General features: G+C 42.7%; 1 protein-coding gene across 2 annotated transcripts in view; it reads right to left on the reverse strand.

Moving 5' to 3' along the window:
- Positions 1 to 21,344, reverse strand: part of CBFB (core-binding factor subunit beta) — a 74,206-nt gene extending 52,862 nt beyond the window's left edge. For both annotated transcript variants that reach the window (XM_039462378.2, XM_039462377.2), the window contains exons 1-3: positions 20,990 to 21,344; positions 20,668 to 20,754; positions 12,476 to 12,592 (exon numbers count right to left, since the gene is read on the reverse strand). In XM_039462378.2, coding sequence (XP_039318312.1) covers positions 12,476 to 12,592; positions 20,668 to 20,754; positions 20,990 to 21,067 — 282 coding nt within the window. In that variant the 5' untranslated portion in view covers positions 21,068 to 21,344. The remainder of the gene's footprint in view (positions 1 to 12,475; positions 12,593 to 20,667; positions 20,755 to 20,989) is intronic.

The following is a 21,344-nucleotide window of genomic DNA, read 5'->3' on the forward strand; positions in this document are numbered from 1 at the left end:
GGCATCTCTTTCATTGGTGGTCAGTGAGAGGAGCACAGTATGTGGCGGCCCTCCAACGGTCTGAGGGACAGTGAACTGGCCCCATGTGTAAAAAGTTTGGGGACGCCTGAGCTAGAGACTCCTAGGTTCAAGCGATTCTCCCACCCCAGCCTCCCAAATAGCTAGAGGTGCATGTCATCATATTCAGCTAATTTTTAAACTTTTTTGTACTGACAGGGTCTCATTATAATATTGTCTAGGCTGGTCTCAAACTCCTGGACTTAAGCAATCCTCCTGCCTTGGTCTCCCAAAACACAGGGATTATAGTTGTAAGCCGCCTTGCCCAGCCATATTCTACTTTATCATTAGTTATTGTTGTTATTCTCTTACTGTGCCTAATTTATAAATTAAACTTTATCATACTTATATACGTATCCCCTTTGGGAGGCCGAGGCGGGTGGATCACGAGGTCGAGAGATCGAGACCATCCTGGTCAACATGGTGAAACCCCGTCTCTACTAAAAATACAAAAAATTAGCTGGGCATGGTGGTGCGTGCCTGTAATCCCAGCTACTCAGGAGGCTGAGGCAGGAGAATTGCCTGAACCCAGGAGGCGGAGGTTGCGGTGAGCCGAGATCGCGCCATTGCACTCCAGCCTGGGTAACAAGAGCAAAACTCTGTCTCAAAAAAAAAAAAAAAAAGAAAAAGAAAATGGGAAGCAGTAAAAATTGAGCATAGTAGTGCTACAAAGAAATTAACATCTTCAGTCAAGAACATTTCAACAGTCTTTATCCTGGCAGCATTTGAATTAATCATTAAAAAGAAATGATGGGTACACGACTGTAATACCAGCACTTTGAGAGGCAGGGTGGGTGAATTGCTTGAGTCCAGGAATCTGAGACCAGCCTGGGCAACATGGTGAGACCCCGTATCTACAAAAAAATGAAAAAATTACCTGGGCATGGTAGTGCCTGCCTATGGTTCAAGCTACTTGGGAGGCTGAGGTGAGAGGACTGCTTAAGCCAAGGAGGCAGAGGTTGCAGTAAGCCAAGATCATACCTCTGCACTCCAGCCTGGGTGACAGAGAGAGATCCAGTTTAAAAAAAAAAAAAAAAAAAACAGACCAGGTATGGTGGCTCACACCGTAATCCCAGCACTTTGGGAGGCTGAGGTGGGTGGATCACCTGAGGTCAAGAGTTCAAGACCAGCTTGGCCAACATGGTGAAACCCCACTTCTACTAAAACCACAAAAATTAGCCAGGTGTGGTGGCGGGTGCCTGTAATCTCAGCTACTTGGGAGGCTGAAAACGGAGAATCGCTTAAACCTGGGAGGCAGAGATTGCAGTAAGCCAAGACTACACCACTACACACCAGCCTAGGTAACAGAGCAAGACTCCATCTCAAAAAAAACGCAGAAAGTAGAAGCAAGAAGGGAAAAAGTGAAGGATGCTCTTCTCAGACATATATATTTCTGCCTCTGTCACTTGGAACATACATAATTCAGGAAAGGTCATGTATGAGAATTTCACCTTTACACCAAAATGGAAATAATGCAATTCAAAAGAAGGGGAAAAAAGGACTACATAATCTTCAAGTGCTTCAGAGGTGTATTTACCATGTATGTAGATTCATGTAACTCTAACTGGAAGGTACTATGACATAATAATTTTAAAACATTTAAATTTTTTATTTATTTTTTGAGACAGAGTCTTGCTCTACTGCCAGGTTGGAGTAAAGTGGCGCAATCTCAGCTGACTGCAACTTCTGCCTCCTGGATTCAAGCGATTCTTCTGCCTCAGCCTCCCGAGTAGCTGGGACTACAGGCACATGCCACCATGCCCGGCTATTTTTTGTATTTTTAGTAGAGACAGGGTTTCACCACGTGGCCAGGATGGTCTCGATCTCTTGACCTTGTGATCCGCCCGCGTAGGTCTCCCAAAATGCTGGGACTACAGGCGTGAGCCACTGCAACCAGCCAGTTTTTTTTTTTTAAAACAGAGTCTTGCTCTGTCACCCTGGCTGGAGTGCAGAGGTGCAATCTCGACTCACTGCAACCTCCGCCTACCGGGTTCAAGTGATTCTTCTGCCTCAGCCTCCTGGGTGCCTGGGATTACAGGCACAGGCCATCACACCCAGCTAATTTTTTTGTATTTTTAGTAGAGGTGAGGTTTCATGACATTGGCCAGGCTGGTCTCAAACTCCTTACTTCAGGTGATCCACTTACCTGGGCTTCCCAAAGTAATGGGATTACAGGCATGAGACACCACACCCAGCCAAAACATTTAAATTTTTTCAGAAAGTCAACTTCCTCTCTTTAGATTGAAAAATAACTAAAATAAAAACTTTTCTTTAAATACAAACCCTTTTCCAGATACAAAGGTGTCAAATACACACACACACACACAAGCTCACAAATACCAGTTCTAAATTTTATGATTCAGTTATTAGATTACAGTGTAACTAAAACATTTTTAAAAACCATATTTCAACACATTAAATGTCAATAAGTGCTGTCAATTCATATTTTACTTGAATTCAAACACTTAAAATTCAGATATATGAGATACCTGTAAAGTTGTCTCAATTTCTCTTGAAGAAAATCACACCCTGAAGCTTTACCACAGAGATCTTTTATTTGGAATGACTGGGCTATCTATAAAGGAGAGGAAACTTCTTGAGCTTAAATAGGGATTTCTCAAAGCTAACATCAAGAAGTCCCGTAAACTCTGCCAAATTGTGGATCGTATATAAACAAACACAATATTTATTTTGGGACAAAGATCCTGCAGTCAAGTACGTAAAAGATTCCAGAAGAAGCAGAGTCATAGACCTTTATTAGAAAAGGCTATTTAAAATAAAATTCTGTCCCCACTCATTAAAACCAATCTTGTTAGATTTTGCTTTATTTTATGCTCATAAAAATAAATGATTTAAAGACTTTTAAGTATAAAAGGTCTGGAAGAAAAAAAAATACAACTTATCAACATTTTAAAAAGCAGCTACTCCAGTAACATATACCTTATACTTCTCAATGTCTGATCTTAACGTATTTGACTATTAATTAAAATCATAAGCTATAAACAGGAATGTAACAACCATAAAAAAGTTTAATCTCGAGCTGGATGAAGTGGCTTACACCTGTAATCCCAGCATTTTGGGAGGCCGAGGCAGGTGGATCACAAGGTCAGGAAGTTCGAGATGAGCCTGGCCAATATGGTGAAACCCCATCTCTACTAAAAATACAAAAACCAGCCAGGCATGTTGGTCGGCTTGAACCAAGGAAGCAGAGGTTGCAGTGAGATTGCACCACTGAACTCCAGCCTGGGCATCAAGAGTGAAACTTTGTCTCAAAAAAAACAAAAACAAAAACAAAAACAGTTTAACCTCTCTTTTTCTGAGGTCAATGTAGTAAAAACCAGATAGCATATTCAATTTCCACAGAACAAAATGGTGAACAGAAGCACTGTAAAGTTCATTTTTTTCCTTTTATGAAATGATGTTCATACTCCTTACCTTTGTACCTACAAACTGGGATCACAAAGTATATACAATCGTTATTTCAAAATCCCAATGAAGCTTTATAAGACACAGAATGCACGTAAAAACCATTAATCTGACCACTCAAGACAAATAATTTATGGTCAACCATAATCATTTGCATTCATTTGAAATAAAAGTAATTGGAAATAAGTCCTAAGAGGAAAGATCAAAGGAACTGGAGTTGCTTGGTCTATAAAATTTTAACTTAAGAATGATTTAAATTCTGATTAGTTGCTTTTCCTTGTCTTTTGACAGCAAAGTTGGTTTAAAGAAGAATTAAGAACATTTTGGCTGCCAGTGTTTAACAACACACCAGGATGAAACACTGGGGAAAGATGTAGTGTTCCAACACTGTTCAACTACCTGAAGTAAAGCTTACCTAAGGCATGCTGTAGCACAAATACTCTATCAATCAGCTATAATCTCACCCTATGGAACCATTAAATAGCCTAACTGTGGCTAGGGGTTTACAATTTAAAACATATTTTCACATATGCTGGTACTACATTTAATTCTCACATGAGGCACATGAATAGGGTAGATATTCTGGTCCTCATTTACATGTTAAAGAAAATAGTTATGATTGTCTTAACTTAAATCTAGAGCTCCTTCTACTATACTGTATTAGTTTAAATCATTTCTGAGAAAGATCCTTATTAAGAACCAATGTAGATAGCTCACCAGAAACCTGGGTATAAAAGTTTCAAATATATTTGAAGGACAGATTATAAAATTTTGTGCTCTGACTTGGTCATATGTAAAGTATATACTTATAATCGGTAACCCATTAACAGACCTTTCATATGGAAGCCCATGATTTGAAAATACTCCTACAGCCATATAAGCAACAGAATGAATAAAAGGACTAATTTCTATGAGCCCATTTTCCTTTCTTTTTTTTTTTTTTTGAGATGGAGTCTCGCTCTGTTGCCCAGGCTGGAGTGCAATGGCATGGTCTCGACTCATTGCAACTGCCATCTCCTGGGTTCAAGCAATTCTCTGCCTCAGCCCCCCGAGTAGCTGGAATTACAGGCACCCACCATTACACCCAGCTAATTTTTCTATTTTTAGTAGAGATGGGGTTTCACCATGTTGGCCAGGCTGGTCTCGAACTCCTGACCTCATGATCCACCTGCCTCAGCCTCCCAAAGTGCTGGGATTACAGCCGTGAGCCACCACACCCAGTCAAGCCCATTTTCTTAAGTCATAGAACTGTATTTCAAATAAAAGAGAACATAGAGCTTTTTGTTTCCACTCTACTAGGATTCTAATTTTTTTTTTGAGTTCACCAAATTTAAGTGAATATTATTGCAGCTGGCCTCCAAGATGGCCTCAATGATCCCAGCCTCTTGGTATCATATCCATGTGTAATCCCTCCCTCCCTGTTAAATGTGGGCTAGACTTAGTGACCAGCCTCTAATGAACAGGCTAAGCAACAAGCGACTCAAAGAATAGATCATAAAAGGCATGAAAGTGACTTGAAGAATAGATCATAAAAGGCATAGTGGGCTGGGCGCAGTGGCTCACACCTGTAATCCCAGTACTTTGGGAGGCTGAGGCAGGCAGATCACCAGAGATTAGTTCAAGACCAGCCTGGCCAAAATGGTGAAACCCTGTCTCTACTAAATATACAAAAATTAGCCAGGCGTAGTCATGTGTGCCTGTAACCTTAGCTACTTGGGAGGCTGAGGCAGGAGAACTGCTTGAACCCAGGAGGCAGAGGTTGCTGTGAGCTGAGATTGTGCCACGGTACGCCAGCCTGGGCAACAGAGCGAGACTCTGTCAGATAGATAGATAGATAGATATGGTGGCTTCACTCTTTTTCTCTCTATGGAGAAGCATGACTAGGAAGTGAAGCCACCTACCAACAGGCAGATCCTTCAGTTCTAGTCAAGCCTTCAGAGACTGCACAGCCCCAGGGAAAAGCTTGACTGTAACATCATGAGAGACACTGAGGCAGAATCATCCAGTCCATCCAGTCCCAGATTCCTGCAAAGGGGCAAAAGGAAACCTTTGGGAGTGATTGAAATATATCTTGAGTGTGGTAGCATTTACATGGGTGCATACATTTGTTAAAACTTGGACTGCATGCAGTGAGCCATGCCTGTAATCCCAGCACTTTGGGAGGCCAAGGCGGGAGGAATACTTAAAGCCAGGAACTTGAGGCCAGCCTGAGCAAAATTTTTTTCTCTACGAAAAAATTAAAAAATTATCCAGATGTTTTGGCAAATACCTGTTGACCTAGCCAGTCAAGAGACGAGACTGAGGAAGAAAAAATAATGAAACACTTAGAAACAATTTACTGACTTAAAAAAACAAGCCTGGGCATGGTGGCTCATGCCTATAATCCCAGCACTTTGGGAGGCCAAGGCAAGAGGATAACTTGAGGCCAGGAGTTCGAGATCAGCCTAGGCAACATAATAGAACCCCATCTCCACAAAAAAATACAAAAATAACTTCAGGCATGGAGTGCTGGGATTATAGGTGAGATACTGTGGTCCCAGCTACTCAGGAGGCTGAGGTGGAAGGATCACTTGAGCCTGGGAGATTGAGGCTGCAGTGAGCCATGATGGCACCACTGTACTCCAGCCTGGCAACAGAATGAGACCTTGACTTTGGGGGGGAAAAAAAAAAAAAAGCTGAGGCAGGAGGATCTCTTGAGCCCAGGAGTTTGAGGTTTGAGGTTACAGTGAGCTATGATTGTACCACTGCACTCCAATCTGGGTGACAGAGTGAGACCTTCTCTCTAATAAAATAAAATAAAAAAAGACCAGGTGCGGTGGCTCACGCCTGTAATCCCAGCACTTTGGGAGGCCTCGGTGGGTGGATCACAAGGTGAGGAGTTCAAGACCAGCCTGGCCAAGATAGTGAAACCCTTCTCTACTAAAAATACAAAAATCAGCCTGGCATGGTGGCAGACACTTGTAATCCCAGCTACTTGGGAGACTGAGGCAGAGAACTGCTTGAACCCGGGGGAAGGAAGTTGCAGTGAGCCGAGATCATGCCACTGCACTCCAGCCTGGATGACAGAGCAAGACTCCGTCTCAAAAAAAAAAAAAAAGTGGTAAAGAAACAAGCTACAATAACAAGCTCCCACCACAACCTCACATGCCCTAAACGGACCTAACCTGCTGCTCAAAATTGTCCCAGTCAGTTTTCCCACCCCAGATAACAGTTAGGACGATATTCCCAGGCCAAAAAGTTGGGAGTCTTTTTTTTTTTTTTTCCTTGAGACAGAGTTTTGCTCTTGTTGCCCAGGCTGGAGTGCAGTGGCATGATCTTGGCTCACCACGACCTCTGCCTCCCTGGTTCAAACAATTCTCCCTCCTCAGCCTAAGTTGGAGTCATTCTTCACTCTTCTTTCTCACAAGCCATACCTAATTCATAAGCAAATCCTGTTGCCTTTACCTCAAAATACATCCAGGATATGACCATTTCTCATTACCTCTACTGCTACCAGCCTGGTCTCCCACCAAGATTACTGCAATAGCCTGCTCACTTTTGCCCCCTACAACCTATTATTAACCTAGCAGTTAGCATGAGTGTCAAAACCAATGCAGATCATATCATTTATCTGCTCAAAAGCCTGAGCCAGGTACAGGAGCAAGCCTTTAGTCCCAGCTACTTCAGAAGCTGAGTGAGAGGATAACTTGAGTCCGGGAGTTTGAGTCAGCCTGGGCAACATACCAAGACCCTGTCCATGAAAAATAAGCTAACAAACACTCAAAACTATTCTCAATCTCACTCAGAATAAAAATCCCATGTGGTTACAATGGCCTACCATGGTCACATGAACTGGCCTCATTGTTATTTCTGATTTCATCTACTACTACTTCTTTCTCAGTCTACTCCAGCCGCAATGGCCTATCTGCTATTGATCAAACATAGGGTGCCACTCTGGGACCCTTTATAACGGCTGTTTCCTCTGTCTGGAACATCTCTCCACTTCCCCAACCTCCATCCCTGACCCCTGCATGGCTCATCATTCTCTAACCTCCTTTATGTCTTGGCTGAGGTATAATCTTCCTTACCCAGACTACCCAATTTAAAACAGCAAACGTACCTGCTCATTGATCACCCTTATCCTATAATACCTTCCCTTTACCCTCAAAGCTACTTTCACTTTGTAAGCTATTACATTATTTACTTATTATGTATGTTGTCTATTAAGGATCTTTGCTTTGTTCACTGATGTAACTCACATAACTAGGACGACGCTCAGTACATGTAACAGATGTTCAACAAAAGACTTCTGAATGAATAAATTTTTAGATAACTGTGATAGGTACAGTAGTAGCCAAAACACTTTAGATATACTATTTCAGTTATTATCAACGGCAACTCTAGGAAGTATGCATTAATCTCATTTTACAACTAAGGATTATAATGACTAAAAGACATGCCCAAAGTTACATTGCAGTAAATGAAGGAGCCAGAACTTAACTCAATTTTGCCTAACTCTAAAGCCTTAACAGCTATAGCTCCTAAAAGCTGCACTGAATGGGACGAGAACTAAGCTGCTTCAGGAGGTAACTCAACTGAGAGAATATGGAAGACGACACTGATTTGGAACCCAATATAAGAAACAGAAGCAAATAATTAACATTTGGAGATGTTCCTTCAATTTTCTTTGCTTCCAGTCCTAGTCCTGTGGGGACAGAAACAAAATCTAATGGTTATAAGAAACAGACCATAAAAAAAGAAGAGAAATTTGAGACCCCACAATCTGAGCTCCATGGATGCCTTTTCTCTAAAATCACTGGAGAACTTTATTAGCATGGCATGGAGCAGTACAGCATGAGTTTTTGCCTTAAAATGCTTTTTTTTCTTCTAGAAAAAAAAATAGTACAGAAGTAGTACAGATGTTGGCAAAATTCTATTTGAGAAATACAGAATATATGCATAAACATTTACAGATTTACATCTGAGGGAAAGACACTGATTTCTGCCAGTGTCACCACTTTTGGAACACAGCCACTCTCAATCGTTTACATGTTGTCTAGGGTCTCTTTCACACTACAACAGCAGAATTAAGTAGTTACAGAGTTGAGTAGTTGTGACACAGCCTGAAAGCCTGCAAAACGGAAAATATTTACATTTGTCCCTTCACAGAAAAAAAACTTCTAAAACTAGTATTAATAAAATGTACATTTCCTAATAGCTTGCATCAGTTCTATCACTCTTCCTAATATAATTAAGAACATATTTTTAAAATACATTCATGCATTGCATTAACAACATTTCAACCTACAATGAACCACATATATGACAGTGGTCCTGTAAGATTATAACAAACCTGAAAAATTCTTATTGCCTAGTGACATCATAGCCATTTTAACATTGTAGTGCAACTGCTTAATTTTTATAGATTTAGTGTGGCTTAAGTGTACTACGTACATAAAATCTACAGAATCACATTCATTCACCACTTATTCAACTGACTCACCCACAACAACTTCCAGTCCTACAAGTAGCTCCATTCAAGGTAAGTGCCTTATACAGGTATATCATTATTTCATACTGTATTTTTACCATATCTTTTCTATGTTTAGATACATCAAGATACACAAATATTTACCACTGTTACAGCTGTCTATAATATTCAGTACAGTAACATACTGTACAGTACAGGTTTGTAGCCTAGGAGCAACAGACTATACCACATCGCCTAAGTGTGTAGTAGGCTATACCATCTAGGTCTGTCTAAGTACACTCTATATACACACTGTGATAAAAATCACCTAGCAACACATTTTCCAGAACAGATCCCTGTCATTAAGTGACACATGACTGAACTACAATAAACCATCTAACGTTTTTGTTATTTTTGGTCATATAACTAAAAACATCTCAATGGCTTAAGTTCAAGGATAATGTGGTCTTCAAACTAGGGAAGCAGTATCATTAATTCAGCAACCTAACTTCTGGTAGAGTTAACAACCCATTTATTAGTTGTTAAGTACTGGAAGATTTCAGTAACACTGAGATGTCACTCTCAAAGCCTTAAAATAGTTTTGGGCTAAAGCTGATAAAAAAAATTTTTTTTTTGTTTACGTCTTTAGTATCTGAGCCACCATGTTACACTTTAAGGAAGTGTTCAAACAAGAAAAAATAATAATTTTTTTCTTTAGTCATACATACATGCAACAAAAGGGCAAAAAACCCCCACAATAATTCTACAAGGACTTCTCATATTCTCCCTTATATACTGTGTTAAGAACTACCAAATAGTAAAATCTAGAACATTCACTTTTAATTTTCCAAGCAAACAAGCTAACACACAGGAAAGCAAGCTGCCTGGTTATCACATGTTTTTTAAAATCATATAATCTATCTTCCCTTTTCTAATCCAAAGATTAGTTGTTTTGTCACACTCAAAAGATCAAATCTAATTCTATAAAATTGGAGAAAACAAAAAATTCTTCATTATATATATACAAACAAGATTAAAATTTTTTTCCTGATAAAAATACCTTTTAAATTTTCTCAAAGGAATATTTAGACATTTCTTATGTTTTATATAAAAGTGGCAGTTTATGCTATTCATGATGACACTTAGAAAACTAACTTAGTAAGTTGATAGAAATGAGTACAAAACACACTGTGAAGAAAACCCAGGAATGATGAGTATAAAACTGGATCCAAGAGTGTTTCTCCTTTAAAAATTTCAAGACGTCAACTCCTTGACGACTTGATCAAGAATGAACCAATCCTGGATCTAATATTAAAAAATAAATAGGCCGGGCGTGGTGGCTCAAGCCTGTAATCCCAGCACTTTGGGAGGCCGAGGCGGGTGGATCACGAGGTCGAGAGATCGAGACCATCCTGGTCAACAAGGTGAAACCCCGTCTCTACTAAAAATACAAAAAGTTAGATGGGCATGGTGGTGCGTGCCTGTAATCCCAGCTACTTAGGAGGCTGAGGCAGGAGAATTGCCTGAGCCCAGGAGGCGGAGGTTGCGGTGAGCCGAGATCGCGCCATTGCACTCCAGCCTGGGTAACAAGAGCGAAACTCCGTCTCAAAAAAAAATAATAATAAATAAATAAATAAATAAAAAAGAATCAACCAATCCAAGATGCTATTCATTAAAATTTCACCAGGCCAGGCGAGGTGGCTCACATCTGTAATCTCAGAACTTTGGGAGGCCGAGGTAGGTGGATCATGAGGTCAGGAGTTCGAGACCAGCCTGACCAACATGGTGAAAACCCTGTCTCTACTGAAAATACAAAAAAATTAGCTATGACGGTACGAGCCTGTAATCTCAGCTACTCAGGAGGCTGAGGCAGAAGAATCACTTGAACCTGGGAGGTAGAGGTTGCAGTGAGCTGAGATTGAACCACTACACTCCAGCCTGGGTGACAGAATAAGGCTCTGTCTCAAAAAAAAAAAAAAAAAAAATCACCAAAATCATGTAATACATTTAATGTAGACTTGAAATAAGGCTCGCAGCTTAAACATTTTACCTATATATTTGTATCTTTTTTTTTTTTTTTTTTAATTGAGACGGAGTTTCATCCTTGTTACCCAGGCTGGAGTGCAATGGCGCGATTTCAGCTCACCGCAACCTCCGCCTCCCGGGTTCAGGCAATTCTCCTGCCTCAGCCTCCTGAGTAGCTGGGATTACAGGCACGCACCACCATGCCCAGCTAATTTTTTGTATTTTTAGTAGAGACGGGGTTTCACCATGTTGACCAGGATGGTCTCGATCTCTTGACCTCGTGATCCACCTGCCTCGGCCTCCCAAAGTGCTGGGATTACAGGCTTGAGCCACTGCGCCCGGCTATATTTGTATCTTTAACCTAAACTTCTAACATCAAAACCGTAAGACATGTTCCCAGAAACTTTTTCTCAAAACAAAAAAAATATATTTCAAGTTAAAGTTTTCACACTTTTTCTCAAATGTAAATTTGCTCTGTTAATGGAATTACAAAGTTATCTATGAGCCATTTCTAAGTATTCTCAATTTTTAAACCTGTAGAGCTTTTTTTCCATTTGCTTTTAATTTTTATAGTATTATAGTTACACATATTTTTGTAAACAAAATATATCTTGTCAACCTTTCAAAGAAATTGTTCTGAATGTTATTTTCCTTAAGGGTTAGAATGTTCTATGATGAATATTATGCACATGAAATTAGAACTAGAGTGATATAAAAGTTAAACAGTAGTTCAAAAAAATTATATTGGCTGGGAGCAGTAGCTGACGCCTATAATCCTAACACTCTAGGAGGCCAAGGCAGGCAAATCACCTGAGGTCCAGAGTTCAAGACCAGCCTGGCCAACATGGTGAAACCCTGTCTCTACTAAAAACACAAAAATTAGCCAGGCATGGTGGCAGATGCCTGTAATCCCAGCTACTCAGGAGGCTGAGGCAGGAGAATTGCTCGAAACCGGAAGGCAGAGGTTGCAGTGAGCTGAGATCACACCACCGCACTCCAGCCTGGGCAACGAGAGCAAAACTCCTTCTCATAAAAAAATAAGCCGGGCGCGGTGGCTCAAGCCTGTAATCCCAGCACTTTGGGAGGCTGAGGCGGGTGGATCACGAGGTCGAGAGATCGAGACCATCCTGGTCAACATGGTGAAACCCCGTCTCTACTAAAGATACAAAAAATTAGCTGGGCATGGTGGCACGTGCCTGTAATCCCAGCTACTCAGGAGGCTGAGGCAGGAGAATTGCCTGAGCCCAGGAGGCGGAGGTTGCGGTGAGCCGAGATCACGCCATTGCACTCCAGCCTGGGTAACAAGAGCGAAACTCCGTCTCAAAAAAAAAAAAAAAATAAATAAATAAATAATAATAATAATAATAATAATAGTACATCATTATAACATGGAATGAAAACAAATCTGAGCATATGCCGGTATAATCAGATCTGTGATCTTTATTAAAATGTAAATTACCAGATAATCTCTAACAAAATAACCCACAGTATTTTAAATTGCAAAGAAATGTTTCCTACCTTGCCTGCTTCTCTTTCTAGGTCGACATACTCTCGGCTAGGTGTTTGTCGCTGTTCTCCCTGCCAGCTGGCCGGAAAAAACTGGAGAGACAGATTGGTTCCTGTGGCCACAAAAGCCTTTTAGAAAAATCAATACAAACAGGATCAGGAGCAGGACATCACATAAATTATGCAAGCAGTCATTTATTTTTACATCAGTTTATGTCTTAAGCCAGGCAGCACAGAGAATACTTAAAAGTAAAAAAAAAAAAAAACATGCACTCATCATTTTTCTTAAGTATTAAGTTACAAACATCTGATTCCATTTTGAGGACATTTGCCATTGGCTGCTTAAATATAAAATCAGACATGGAATCAATACTTTCTTTCATGTCATTTTTTGCTGACGTTAGGATCTCACACTCCTAATGTCTAACTAGAAGCCACCATCTCTGCATTTAAAAACATATTTTTAAATGTAAAAATCACAAAAAAATCTAAAGATTTTGAATTTTAAAAAACATAAAGTTGTATAAATGAGACATTTTAATTTTCCTTGATTTCCCTTGCTGAAAGAAATACTGCATGGCAGGCAGTACCTAAAAATGCACTTGGGATTGTCTCTCCTCTGACAAACCATACGTCGGCATGGGATGTAACAGTACTTCTCTCTAGAACCCTGTATGATTTTTTAAAATATGCCTTTTCTAATATCTGACTTTAGGAGAACTTGATCTGACTACAACAAAGAGCTGAGTATTCACCTAATATTTATAAAGATTTGGATAGTAGAGCTCAACAGATGGAACAATCTAAAACCACTTCAATAAAGTGTCATTTTATGTAGCCCTTGAGCAAGTTACCTGTATATTTCCCTCATGTAAAAAACAAAGACATTACCCCTTTCCCAAAGGAAATTAAGAAAGAAAAATAAAGCAAAAGCATTTCTGAAAAAAAAAAATTTCATCATCTAAAATGTAAACTCTTCTTTGCTGAAACCAGAGAAAGTTTTTTGTTTGGTTTATTCTACTAATTAAGTTCTGAAGCATAATTTGTTTCCAAGCATAGAGACTTCATCTTAAATCAAGGGGTGCACATTTGGGGCAATTTGCTTAAAGCCATCAATCAATTTAACTATCCAATAGTTCCCCTGATGGTGAACAGCTTGGATTCTTAAAAGGTAAAAATTTGTGGCCGGGCGCGGTGGCTCAAGCCTGTAATCCCAGCACTTTGGGAGGCTGAGGCGGGTGGATCACGAGGTCGAGGGATCGAGACCATCCTTGTCAACATGGTGAAACCCCATCTCTACTAAAAATACAAAAAATTAGCTGGGCATGGTGGCACGTGCCTGTAATCCCAGCTACTCAGGAGGCTGAGGCAGGAGAACTGCCTGAACCCAGGAGGCGGAGGTCGCAGTGAGCCGAGATTGCGCCATTGCACTCCAGCCTGGGTAACAAGAGCGAAGCTCCGTCTCAAAAATAAATAAATAAATAAAAATTAAAAAAAAAAAAAAAAAGTAAAAATTATACTTCCTATTTCTATTACTGGCACTGCAGGTACACACTTGTCAACCTAAACACTAAATCTCTAACCCTCTTTGACAGCATTTCCCTAATCCACTGGGGTACCATTTTCATGTGGTAAATGTTTCATATGCATAGAAACTGAACTAACATCAACATCACAACATCATTTTAAAAAATCTTTCAGGAAGGGGGCGGTGTAATCCCAACACTTTCGGAGGTCAAGGTGGGTGGATCACCTGAGATCAGGACCAGGAGTTGGAAACCAGCCTGGCCAACACAGTGAAACCCCGTCTTTACTAAAAATTCAAAAAATTATTCGGGCATGGTGGCAAACGCCAGTAAACCCAGCTACTTGGGAGGCTGAGGCAGGAGAATCACTTGAACCCAGGAGACGGATGTTGCAGTGAGCCGAGATCACGCCACTGCACTCCAGCCTAGGCAACAGGGCAAGACTCCATCTCAAAACAACAACAACAACAACAACAACAAAACTTTCCATGCATTTTGAGCATAAATCTTAACAAAAACCCCAACCAATACTAGTTCAAAAACAAAAGCAGTGGCCGGGCGCAGTGGCACACACCTGTAATCCCAGCACTTTGGGAAGCTGAAGCGGGTGGATCACAAGGTCAAGAGATGGAGACCATCCCGCCCAACATGGTGAAACCCTGTCTCTACCAAAAATACAAAAATTAGCTGGGTGTGGTGGCGTATGCTTATAGTCCCAGCTACTCAGGAGGCTGAGGCACGAGAGCACTTGAACCAGGGAGGCAGAGGTGGCAGTGAGATGAGACTGAGCCACTGCACTCCAGCCTGGTGAGAGAGAGAGAGACTGTCCTAAAAAAAAAGAAAAGAAAGAAAAAAAAAAAAAGCAGTTTCTGGGAGGGAAACTGGCTAGGCTATATGACCTGAAGCATACCTCGGTTTCCTCACAAATTGATTATTTGTAAAGTGCTTAGAACACTACCAAGTAAATGCTATAAAAGTGTTTGCCAAATATGAGAAGTAACTTTGAGCTCAATAAGAAAGCCAACTTTTTCAGCTTCAGTTAATGAAATGCTCAGAGCAGAGTGGTGGCAGAAAAGAGACTTGGTCCATGAATGAATGCCTTGTGTCTAAGTCCCTGTGGCGTGTTTCTTTAGTGTTCACCTAGCAGCAAATCCTTCCACCTCCAGTGTACCCCAAATCAGCTCTGTGCTAAGACACTGCAGATTGTATTACCTCATCTCCTGTCTTGGTGCCAACCTCAGAAGAGTTTTCCTGCTTCATCACTTATATGCCCATTACCTCATAAAGATCCCTCTCTGAGACAGAAGTGGTAAACACACATCTTTCTAGCATAACATTTTGCAAACTTACCTGACCATATAACTCATTTAATGAAATACCTACATATATATAAGAGTTGGAAAAAGACTATTATTCCAAAATATTAATATGGTGTCAACACTGTCATAGGAAAACAAAGAAAAAAAAAATGAAAACATTAAAATGCTACACTGGTATGACGCCTATATGTAAGATTTCCAGATTGTCCTATGTTTTAGAGGTTTCATAAATTATAAAATAGCACACCTTGTGCCAATCCAATATACTTTTTTTTTTTTTTGAGACAGAGTTTCGCTCTTGTTACCCAGGATGGAGTGCAATGGCGCGATCTCAGCTCACCGCAACCTCTGCCTCCTGGGTTCAGGCAATTCTCCTGCTTCAGTCTCCTGAGTAGCTCGGATTACAGGCATGTGCCACCATGCCCAGTTACTTTTTTGTATTTTTAGTAGAGACGGGGTTTCACCATGTTGACCAGGATGGTCTCTTGACCTCATGATCCACCCGCCTCGGCCTCCCAAAGTGCTGGGATTACAGGCTTGAGCCACCGTGCCCGGCCCCAACATACTTCTTACCATTCAATCTTTAGAAGTAGAAATATGTATTAGTTTTACTTTTCTCACCATAGAGTAACCACATCTCTCATAAATATTTTTTCTTTAATTGTTTATTAGTGTTGAAGACATCTCCTACATTCTCACTACATAAGAATTGATAAGAATAAATCAAGGCTGGGTACAGTGGCTCACTGAGGCAGGCAGATCACTTGAGGTCAGGAGTTGGAGACCAGCCTGGCCAACATGGTGAAACCCATCTCTACTAAAAACACAAAAACCAGCCGGGGCGGTGGCAGGCGCCTGTAATCCTAGCTACTTGGGAGGCTGAAGCACAGGAGGCAGAAGTTGCAAAGAGCAGAGACGGCACTCCAGCCTGGGTGACAGAGCGAAATCCAGTCTCAAAAAAATAATAAATCAGATTCTACCAGAGATTCTCCTACTCGTGTTCACTTTTATTTAATGCTGACTGAATTTTACATTTAAAAACTCAATGGGCATGAAATAAGGAGGCTAATTGAGTTTTACCAAGACAGCCCTTACATTATTTCACATCTAAATGCAAAATGAATTCTTCATTAAGCTCACTGATACTTTAAGGAGATGTTCAAGACAAGAAGAGGAAAACTTCGGGCAGGAGACAGGCTGGTAATAGTTCTAAGAACTATGTATATTCCTACCATTTATGGCTGCTGTCAAAACAAGCAAAATAATGCCTTTTCCACAGCCAAATAGGAAGAAACCACAGCATGTTCCTAAGTCATGAGATAAATTTCAGGCATTAAGTAGCCTTTAAATTCAAATAATCAAGTACCTATGATGTGAAAGGCACTGTGCAAAATACCTGTATCCAGAGGTGTTTGTATGGAATTAATGAGGTCACCACTCTCTAGGAGATAAGGATCCAATAATAAAAGGTGAGTTGCCGGGCGTGGTGGCTCAAGCCTGTTATCCCAGCACTTTGGGAGGCCGAGGCGGGTGGATCACGAGGTCGAGAGATCGAGACCATCCTGGTCAACATGGTGAAACCCCGTCTCTACTAAAAATACAAAAAATTAGCTGGGCATGGTGGCACATGCCTGTAATCCCAGCTACTCAGGAGGCTGAGGCAGGAGAATTGCCTGAGCCCAGGAGGCGGAGGTTGCGGTGAGCCGAGATCGTGCCGTTGCACTCCAGCCTGGGTAACAAGAGCGAAACTCCGTCTCAAAAAAAAAAAAAAAAAAAAAAAGGTGAGTTAACACTGAATTAAAGGAGGGAAACTAGAAAGAAAGGGAACTACAAAATGTGAAATTCCTCCCCAAATACCAAGTTACCTTATTTAACAAAATAAGACATGTGCCGTTTTAAGTGTAAACCTCACAATGCATTCAATCTACCTTTAATCTTTAATACTTTTCAGAAATTTAAAACTTGTAAAATGTGTTGGATCACATATTTGTTTTAGTTTTTAGAGACAGGGTCTCACTCTGTCACATAGGTTGAAGAGCAGGGGTGTGATCACGGCTCACTGCAACCTTGACCTCCCAGGCTCAGCTAAGGATCAGATATTTGGAAGCAAGCAAGGTCTAGAATGTCTAATTTATTCTGGAAAGAAATTTGTGACAAACACTGACCACCTATACTACTACTATAATATTACAGCAATTCAGATATCCTGTGGGCTGAATTCCTAATTCCATTCAGCAAAGTCTGAGAAGACAGAAAACACCCTACTAGTTATGCTTCACCAAATTTCAAAAAACTTCAGCTTTCAAGAACAGTGATAATAATACATGGGGCTGGGTATAGTGACATCAAGCCTGTAGTCCCAGCTATTGGGAGGCTAAGGCAAGAGGATCGATTGAGCCCAGTAGTGCCTTATGATCGTGCCTGTGAACAACCACTGCACCCCAGCCTAGGCCACACAAGACCTCTCACTTAAAAAAAAACAAAACAGGTCAGGAGCGGTGGCTCACGCCCGTAATCCCAGCACTTTGGGAGGCCGAGGCAGGCGATCATGAGGTCAAGAGATCAAGATCATCTTCGCCAACATGATGAAACCCGTCTCTACTACAAAAAATACAAAAATTAGCCGGGCGTGGTGGCCTGTAGTCCCAGCTACTCAGGAGGCCGAGGTGGAAGAACAGCTTGAACCCGGGAGGCAGAGGTTACAGTGAGTTGAGATTGTGCCACTGCACTCCAGCCTGACAGAGCAAGACTGCGTCTCAAACAAACAGACAAACAAACAAACAAACAAACAAAGCCAGGCACAGTCCTAGCACTTCAGGAGGCTGGAGGTGAGCAGACTTAAGGTCAGGAGTTTGAAACCAGCCTGGCCAACATGGTGAAACCCCACCGCTACTCAAAATGCAAAAAAATTAGCCAGGCGTGGTGGTGGGCACCTGTAATCCCAGCTACTCAGGAGGCTAAGGCAGGAGAATAGCTTGAAGCCGGCAGATGAAGGTTGCAGTGAGCCAAGATCATGCCACTGCACTCCAGCCTGGGGGACAGAGCAAGACTCCGTCTGGAAACAAACAAAAAACCAAAGGTGGGCACGGTGGCTCAAGCCTGTAATCCTAGAACTTTGGGAGGCAGAGGCGGGCAGATTGCCTGAGCTCAGGAGTTCCAGACGAGCCTGGGCAACACAGTGAAACCCCATCTCTACTAAAATACAAAAAATTAGCCAGGCGTGGTGGCCTGCGTCTGTAGTCCCAGCTACTCGGGAGTTTGAGACAGGAGAACTGCTTGAACCCGGGAGGCGGAGTTTGCAGTGAGCCAAGATCGCACCACTGCACTCCAGCCTAGGGGACAGAGGGAGATTCAGTCTCCAAAAAAAAAGCAAACAGTGACAGTACAGCTACTTTGTATCCTATCTTTTATACTTGCATCCTTTACCTCCAGAAAATTCTTTGGTCAGGTGTACCATCTTCCTTTTGCAAAAGGTAACCCAGGCAAAGGATGACACAAGTCATCGCACCAACTAACGAATTTTTTTTATACCACTCAGTGCCAAAACCTAAAAGTATGTCTTGTACACTTCAATCATATAAATATTACACTTAAGAAACTTGCAAGTGGGCTAAAAGCTTGAAATTTTCTTTCATAACATGCATTTATGACCAAATATTCAGGAGCAGCTGATAAATTTAACCAATATCTTCTCACTATTATAATTCTAAAAGGCATTCACTTAAAATATCAAAATATTATTTAAAAATAAATTTGTGGGGCCGGGCGCGGTGGCTCACGCCTGTAATGCCAGCACTTTGGAAGGCCGAGGCGGGTGGATCATGAGGTCAAGAGAGCGAGACCATCCTGGTCAACATGGTGAAACCCCATCTTTACTAAAAATACAAAAATAATTAGCTGGGCATGGTGGCGCGTGCCTGTAATCCCAGCTACTCAGGAGGCTGAGGCAGAATTGCCTGAACCCAGGAGGCAGAGGTTGTGGTGAGCCGAGATCGCGCCATTGCACCCCAGCCTGGGTAACAAGAGCAAAACTGTCTCAAAATAAATAAATAAATAAATAAATAAATTTGTGGTCAGTGATGAAAAGGGAGAATTTTACGGTATATGAATTATATCTGAATAAAAATAAACTGGTTTTATAAAAAGGATGGGAGGAATACATTTCCAATATGTCCTCCTACTGTTACCCCAAATTCAAATCGCACTAAGCTTCAAGTCTCTGCCCATGCAATCGACTCCAAGCCACTGAGAAGTAACAGGATTCCATCAGACCAGTATTTCAACTTTCTAAAAACTAATCAGGCCCGGCATGGTGGCTCATGCCTGTAATCCCAGCACTCTGGGACGCCCAGGCAGACAGATCACTTGAGATCTGGAGTTCGACACCAGCCTGGCCAGCATGGTGAAACACCGTCACTACTAAAAATACAAAAATTACGCGGGCGTGGTGGCCAGCGCCTGTAATCGTAACTACTCAGGAGGCTGAGGCAGGAGAATTGCTTAAACCCGGAGACAGAGGTTGCAGTGAGCCAAGATCCCGCCACTGCACTCCAGCCCAGGCAACAGAGCAAGACTCCGTCTCAAAAAATAAAATAACCTCTTTTGTTTCTTCCTACCATTCCCTCCTCATCAGCACCTCCAACAGGGCAAACCAAAAGGAGCTGAGAGCAACTTGGAACCTTGGATTGGATTTTTTTTTTTCAATCCAGCATCTGGTAAAGATACATCAAATCTACCTCCTAAAACAAGGACCTCGAGGAGATCAACCGTGGGTTTCGCCCATCTGTGCAGTTTTTAGGAATAGCAGCTCTATTTGGAACATGGTGATAATGGTTTCTGATTCTCCCAAGACTTAATATTCTAAGAAAATGACACTTTTAGGGCTTTCTCCCCCTACCCCTCTCTATTAGGACAATAAATAACTAGAGGAAAGATTTCTTCTCTGCGATTTGTGAGATCGCTTGACAAAAAGAATTACCACCTTCTAAGAAACGAACTATTGCCAACCTTGAATGAAGCTCCAGTTTTTTACGAACGGGGGTTTGCTTGCTACAAATAACCCCAAAACCTTCCTCGGTGTTGCCGCCTAAACAATGCCGGTCCCTTGTTTAGTCTGGCTCGGGTTCAAGCTCAAGTCGCGGTGCTCCATTGGCCAACACACGCCACCGCGGCGGGCCCCAGGGAAAGTGTCTCCCTGCGAGCACCGACCCGCGGCGTCTGGTTTCGCATTTTGAATCCCGAGTAGGAAGTGAGACGGCGCCCGCAGTTCCGGGAGCCGCGCCACCGTCCGGAACCGGCCTGGGCCGTAGCGGCCCCGCGCAACAAGTGACCCGCGCGCGCCCTGGGCCCGCCGACTTACGATTTCCGAGCGTCCGTCGCGGCAGGCGTTCTGGAAGCGCGCCTGGCGCTCCTCATGGGGCCGGTCCCTGAATCCCGTGTACTTAATCTGCAAGGCAAGACGGCCCGAAATCAGGAGCCAAATCCGCGGCGCCGCCCGTGCGCCCGCCCTCCCCGCGCGCCGACGATAAGGGCAAGCAGAGGCTGCGGGCGAGGGCCGCCCGGCGAGATTGCCCCTCCGCGGGCGCGCCGACCGCGCCTCCCGGGAACCGCGCCGCCCAAACTTTTCTCCTCCCGGCCCACTCCCGGCGCGCCGCGGCCTCCGAGCCGCCCGCCTGCCTCACCTCACACTCGCGGCTCAGCTTCCTGAAGAACTCCTCGTTCTCGAACTTGCCTCTCTGGTCGGGCACGACGCGCGGCATCTTCCCGCCCTGAGGTCGTGCCGGCCGGCCGCGCTCGAAGCTTGCACGGACACCGGCTGTTGGGCTCCGCGCTGACCAACTGACCGCCCACCCGCGGCGCCCGGACGCCCGCTTCCCTTTGTTTCAGGCGCCCGCCCGCGTAGACTCCCGCTCCGGGGAGTCTGAGGCGCCGCCGCTCGCTCGAGCCCAGCCCACGCCGCCGCCGCCTCAGCCGTTGCTTGCAGCTCGCGCAACCCCAGCTCTCGCCTCCCCCGGCCGCCGCCGCCGCCGCCGCCGC

Source organism: Saimiri boliviensis, chromosome 1, assembly GCF_048565385.1.
Source record: "Saimiri boliviensis isolate mSaiBol1 chromosome 1, mSaiBol1.pri, whole genome shotgun sequence".
Classification (NCBI taxonomy): Eukaryota; Metazoa; Chordata; class Mammalia; order Primates; family Cebidae; genus Saimiri; species Saimiri boliviensis.